At 38.0% G+C, this 6,750-nt stretch overlaps 1 protein-coding gene across 1 annotated transcript; it reads right to left on the bottom strand.

Moving 5' to 3' along the window:
* Positions 1 to 2,654: 2,654 nt before the first annotated feature.
* Positions 2,655 to 6,537, bottom strand: LOC112072990 (E3 ubiquitin-protein ligase RBX1). Its single transcript, XM_024140362.2, has 5 exons — positions 6,424 to 6,537; positions 5,677 to 5,755; positions 5,530 to 5,600; positions 3,127 to 3,212; positions 2,655 to 2,890 (listed from the first exon to the last, which is right to left on the bottom strand). The coding sequence occupies exons 1-5, from the start codon at positions 6,499 to 6,501 to the stop codon at positions 2,878 to 2,880; spliced, it is 327 nt and encodes a 108-aa protein (XP_023996130.1). The 5' UTR covers positions 6,502 to 6,537; the 3' UTR covers positions 2,655 to 2,877.
* Between the last annotated feature and the right edge of the window lie 213 nt (positions 6,538 to 6,750).

Here is a 6,750-nt window from a genome sequence, read left to right as displayed (position 1 = left end):
TCTTCGTAAGATAAATGTTTTAAAATGAAACATGGAAACAGGTGAATTAACACTCCTCAGTTAGCAGGCTCAAGCAAGCTAAACCCCACATGGTAGCAAAAATTAAGTAGCAGAAACTGTTAACAAGTTAGAAATGATTTAAACACACTTTGCTGTAGGCTACTATTTACTAGTTAACAAAAAATAATGTATGTCATATAAAATATATTCACCCCACCCAGTATTGTAATCAAAACTTACCAGAAAGCATGTTGTCCTTGGCTCAGACAGTGTAGTAGTCTGGGCTCAATCGCATCTCATTAGCGTGCAAGAACTTGAGAATCCTCTGTATATGTGATGGAAGAGTGCCCTGCACATGTGATGGAAGAATGCACTGTGCATGCAGAGGGTTGCAATTCCGTTAAATTGGGGAAAGTTTAACCAAAATATGCCACAAGACCTGGAATTGCCTTATGTGTATCCCACAAAAAAGGGTCACTGTTACAAGCAAACTTTTTTGATGAATTTAAGCAAAATTCCCAGGCTTAACTTCCCATGGAACATTTCCAGCCCCTTTGCAACCCTAGTTATTGCTCTAATGTTCTATTATCATTACTATATTTCATTATTCTACTATGAGAGATACTAGATACATACTATGGCAGCAAATCACTGTAAAAGGTACACACATTGTATCTGGCACAAGTGACAATTAAACTGATTTGGATGTCAAAGACTGACATTATTGTAATGTTTGATATTACAACATTGATGTGTGATACCTTTTTTATCAACACATACGTTTTTTGCAAATGTATGTCTTTATTACTATATGATTCATATTGCCTGAATACTCAACTATGATTAACACCACAGTTGTGTGTGCTGCTGTCAGGGTTGTGGTCAAATGCATGTCAAATCAAATTAAATTTGAAATGTTCCTAATTGTAAAAGCATCTAACAGAATTTGGGTATTCCAGAACTGTAATTTACATGTAAATAAACATAACCCTGTTTAATGTTTTTAATACTGCAGATAGAATGCTCTGTGTGCCAGAGATGGTTCCATTCAACTTGTCTGGGGATGACAAAGGACTTCAACAAAGCCAAAATAGAAAATGATTGGAAGGGGCCTCTTTGTTGTTAAATTAGAAACGTGTAAATAAATGACTGTTGTGCCTTGTAACTACTTTAAAATGTGGAACTGATGCACTAAAAATGCAAACATTGATTTGGCATAAAATCTAAAATGGTTAACATTGTACAACTTTATGTAAATATTGTCTAATCTCTTATAGAACAAATTGCACTTGAAAATAACATCTTTAAAGTTATTGCAAATAAATGCATATTTTCACTTTTTTCTGAGACAATCACTGAATTAGATTTCTTCATCTTTAAATGCAATTATGAGATTTTATGTATTTCTATCAAATAAAAACTGGAATTTCTACTCAAAGCAAAGTTTAAGTATGCTAGACATTTATAGACTAAATCATATCTAGCTTGATGATTCTGTGACAAACGGTGAATAAGTTATTGATTTTACATTTTTAAATGGCTTTTGGCAAATGTCTGTTGAATGTCAATGTATTTCTATCAAGTCAAAACTGGAATTTCTCCTCAAAACAAAAAGGTTGTAAAAGTATGCTAGACATTTATAGAATAAATCATATCTAGCTTGATGATTGTGTGACAAACGGTGAATTAGTTATTGATTTTTACATTCTTAAATGGCGTTTGGCGAATGTCTGTTGAATGACCGAATATAAAACCAACTTTACCTCGGTCTCACAAGGTCAACTTCTGCCGGTGACTATTAGTGATCAATAGTGGGTCAGCTCCTTACACATTGCATCCTTGCTCCATGGAATATCCTCTTCAAAATTGCCTCCCACAATAAATGGCTCCATTTTGGGGACGAGAGGTTCTGGAAAGGTCTACCCTCCATCCAGTCCGATAACAAACCACATCGACCACTACTGTAGTCTCAGCAGCCAAAGTATAATCAATGTGGCATTATGACTGTCATTCATAGAGAATCATAGCAAATAGAAAATGGGACTGCAAGCTAGTGCTGGATGTGGCAATTTGTGTTAAAGTGGCAATATGTAACTTTTTGGGTGGCCTAACCAAATTCAAAGAAATGTGAGTTATGTTTTATTCTACTTGAAGCAAATCTAAGAAGCTGTAGATATGTTCCATGTGCGCTATTTCTATGCTTCCCGTTAAGTTTTGTGTCTTACTTTCGATTTTGTATACTAGCTTCACACAGCTGAAACAATTTTTGCCTATGGAAAATATTTCACAGCGATTTAGAAGGTACAATATTTATCTACAGTATACTAACTTGTTTTTTCACTAACTGAAATTAGGTGAACTATTAGGGTTTTAGCAACCAGGAAATGCGGAGCGATTTCTGCATAGTGCAACTTTAAGTTATGAACCATTTCATCTTACAAAAATGTTTAGTTAATTTGGTCTTTCAGCCAATGATCTGTAACTTCCAACACAATTTTTTTGTTTTTTAAAATCTAATCATTAGAAAAATTCCTTAATTTAACCTATTTAACTTTGCAAGTCAGTTAAGAACAAATTCTTATTTACAATGATGGCCTACATGGTAGTTCTAAAATTGTATTTCCATGTCTAGTCCTCAATCCAAATCGATGCAGTTACACAGAACATTGTTTATTTATAATTTACAACATTGCAAATTCAACTTAAAAAATACTGTTTTCCAGCAAGCCTAAAACAATGAGATGTGGATGTCCTCAGTATTTGGATGTCCTCAGTATTTGCAATGTACTCAAAGTGGAGTCTATCATACGATGAAAGAGAAAGCAACAGAAAGCATGAAACTTGCAGAAGCCCAAGTAATGGTCCTGAGTCTTGCACCTAGTGTCCATATCTGTAAGAGGGAAAGGGAGTGTTAGTTATTAACTGTTTGACATACACAACTCATCTACAATGAGGCGGTGGAATAACGCATTAGCACCAGTAACATGGACACATGGCTGTTGTTTTTTTATCAGCCATCTATTTCCCCAAAAGGCAAGCATACTGCAGCTCTGATAGACAGCAGTTTAGCTAGGACCATGGAGTAGTGTTTTGAATAAGTGTTATGAATAAAATTATGACACTCACTTCTGAAACTCCCACTCCCTGTTGTCTAGGGGACACACCTGCCTGGTCTTCAACCAACGGGAGATACAGTGGAAATGGAATGCATGCTGGGAGAGAAGATATTATTAACATAACAGCATACCTAGACAATAGTTTTGTTTGAATACACATACTGTATACTACATACTTAATGAGTATATACACTATTAGTTCATTTTAGTATACTATAAACGAACGGTATTCTTTCAGTTGAGCGTACTCGCGCGTCGCCTGTCTACCCGGAAGTTGATGCTGTTGCTATGCAACCTCTCGCTAGCATAACAAATGACTAGCTTGACATTTTACAATTTCATATGTTCGTGAATTCAATCTGGAGTGCCAGAGTGCGCTCTGGGTGTTCATAAACCCAGAGCGTTGTTAGATTGTCCGCTCATAAATTCAGAGCGTTTCGCTCTCAGAGCGTGTCACTGGACGCTCTGGCAGAGGAATAGGGTTGATCCGAGCATTCTGACCTCACAATGGCAGTCAAGCACACAAGCTGATTGGCAAACGGCGGCTAGCTTGTGAGCCATTTCCAGAACAAATGAGAGAACACCTCACTGACCATGTTACTCGGCATAGCAGAGCTGGCTAGGCTGTTTTCATGTTATCCAGAGCGTTGGTGACTAAATGTGCTGCTGGCAACAATTTAATTACGCTTTTTGTCCTGAAGTTTACTGACACCGGCCATATATTCACAGGGTGTTAAGCGTTCGTAAATTCATCAGATATTCTGCGCTCTGGCACACTCGGAGTGCTCTGAAATAAGAGAAGATAGCCAGAATTAACAATGTCCAATGAGAACGCACAAGACTATAACACTAAGCTAAGAATTACGTGAATAATCAAGTCAATAAACATTGTGTAGTTCGTTAGATTATAGTTAATATACTGCCTGGCAAGAACGATGTATTAGTAGCCAACTAACGTTAGGTAACTAGCTAACATACCAGTACATACTGCTGTAATGCTATGCCTAAGTATAGTGTAGCTAAGAAATTGTCAGCCAACATTTTTTATTTCACCATTATTTAACCAGGTAGGCCAGTTGAGAACAAGTTCTCATTTACAACTGCGACCTGCCAAGATAAAGCAAAGCAGTGCAACAAAAAACAACAGAGTTACATATAGGATAAACAAAACTACAGTCAATAACAATAGAAAAATTCTATATTCAGTGTGTGCAAATGGAGTAAGGAGGTAAGGCAAAAAAATAGGCCATAGTAGCGAAGTAATTATAATTGAGCAAATTAACACTGGAGTGATAGATGTGCAAGTAGAAATACAGTTGTGCAAAAGAACAAATATGGTAAACAAAACAATATGGGGATGGGCTATTTACAGATGGGCTGTGTACAGCTGCAGCGATCGGTGAGCTGCTCAGATAGCTGATGTTTAAAGTTTGTGAGTGAGATATAAGTCTCCAACTACAGCGATTTTTGCAATTCGTTCCAGTCATTGGCAGCAGAGAACTGGAAGGAAAGGCGACCAAAGTAGGAATTGGCTTTGGGGGTGACCAGTGAGATATACCTGCTGGGGCGAGTGCTACAGGTGGGTGTTGTTATCGTGACCAGTGAGCTGAGATAAGGCAGGGCTTTACCTAGCAAAAACGTATAGATGACCTGGAGCCAGTGGGTCTGGCGACGAATATGTAGTGACGGCCAGCTGACGAGAGCATACAGGTCGCAGTGGTGGGTGGTATATGGGGCTGTGGTGACAAAACTGATTGCACTGTGATAGACTGCATCCAGTTTGCTGAGTAGAGTGTTGGAGGCTATTTTGTAAATGACATCTCCGAAGTCGAGGATCGGTAGAATAGTCAGTTTTACGAGGGTATATTTGGCACCGTGAGTGAAGGAGGCTGTGTTGCGAAATAGGAACATGTAACGTAATAAAGTCATGACTTTTCAAATAAGTTACATTGCTCAACATTTGTAATAATTAGTTAAAGCAAGGAATTTGTATATACGCTCTCGGACTTCGGTTGCATATTTTCCTGCCATTTTCTTCAAATCTGAAAACGCTGTGAAGCCACACCCATTTTCTGAAGAATTGCCTTATGGGCCAAAAAAGCACAGAAAGAGTGTCCACTGCTTGTATACTTTGTATTTTTGCAAATGTAGTACAACATCCAGGAATTATATCCATACTATGACCAATAAGCATACTACATACTCAATTTATGTCACAAATAGTATGGTTAGTGGGTTAGTATGAGTATTCAAACACAGCTCAAAACATACATTCAAAAATGATTTACTTTTGGGGTAGTTCAATATAATGCAGATTAGTTTAGATCATGCTGTTGTTCTTTCACACTGAACTTTACAATCTAACTTATCAGGATGTATGCAAAATATACAAAAGCAAATAAGTCTGACTCACATTGCAGACTCCCCAGGCTACGGTGCACTCCTCTGATGTGGCAGAGGCCTGGTTAGCCTGGCACTCTATGCCTATGGAGAACAAGAGAAATGTGTAACACACACCTTTATTAACCCAGTAGTCAAATAATGTTAATGGCATACTCACAGAGATCCATAATGTGATTCCTACAGATGGCACAGTTGTCCACCACAATGTCCCAGGCCCAAAGTGCCACTGCATTCCACTGTAAAGAAGAGTCACATGAAATGATGATCATATCACTGGCAGTTAGTATTTGCTTGATATTGATGTTGTTTCAAATATGTATTAAAAAAGGAGTATATTGTTATTCACAATTTATTCATGTTAATCTGGTGTCAGGAGACATTTAGTCATCCAAATCACTATTGCATTTCATCAGACAAGTTAGGCCTATTTCACTATCCACACTGATCACAAACAATGCCAGGGTGAAAATGTTAGTGTTTGATACATCATTTTTCACTCAGTGTCAATAAATAGACAACCTCATAAGTGCAACTGGGCCCTGTCATTTTAGCAAGCTAACTAGGAAGCTAACGTTAACCAGTTGAGCAAATTAGTTAGTCATTGATTTCGTATAATGTCAATGCATCTAAAGCTGAACCTAGTAGTGGTTGGCTAGCTACTATTACAACAAACAGTGAGATTAGTTAACTGATTAGGTAGCGATCCACCCTGAAAGTGAAACGCAAACTCACTCCCCAAAACTAGATACAGCCAAACAGGGACTCCGTCTAGTTACAGCTAGCTCGCGAGCTATGCTAACAAATCACGCGTAGATTGTACCCAAACCCGTATTAACCCTATGATAATATCGAACATCACAGTATGTCTCAAATTTAGCTATGATTTATTTAAAAAAAAAAATACCTTCTTCACTTCAAAACGTTTCTTGCTTGCTCCACTATTCGTGGCGCTTGGGGTATCAACATCCATCGCTGCCGCCATGTTGACTATCGAACTTTCATGTGAACAGAGATATTAGAGAAAGGAGGAGATAGACATCCCATTGGATATGAATTGAATGACGTAACGCCCCACCCATCAGAATGTCGACCAATCGTGCTGACGTTGTCATGCTGCGTCACACAGTTGCTAAACTAATCGTCACGCAATCCCTTCTCAAAGTCGGGGTACAATGTCGCGTTCAAAACTACCTCGGACCTCGGAAAAAAACGAGCTCGACTCGAAAAATCC

This window comes from Salvelinus sp. IW2-2015, unplaced genomic scaffold, assembly GCF_002910315.2.
Source record: "Salvelinus sp. IW2-2015 unplaced genomic scaffold, ASM291031v2 Un_scaffold2115, whole genome shotgun sequence".
NCBI classification, from domain to species: Eukaryota; Metazoa; Chordata; class Actinopteri; order Salmoniformes; family Salmonidae; genus Salvelinus; species Salvelinus sp. IW2-2015.
This window is presented reverse-complemented; position numbering and strand designations above follow the sequence as displayed.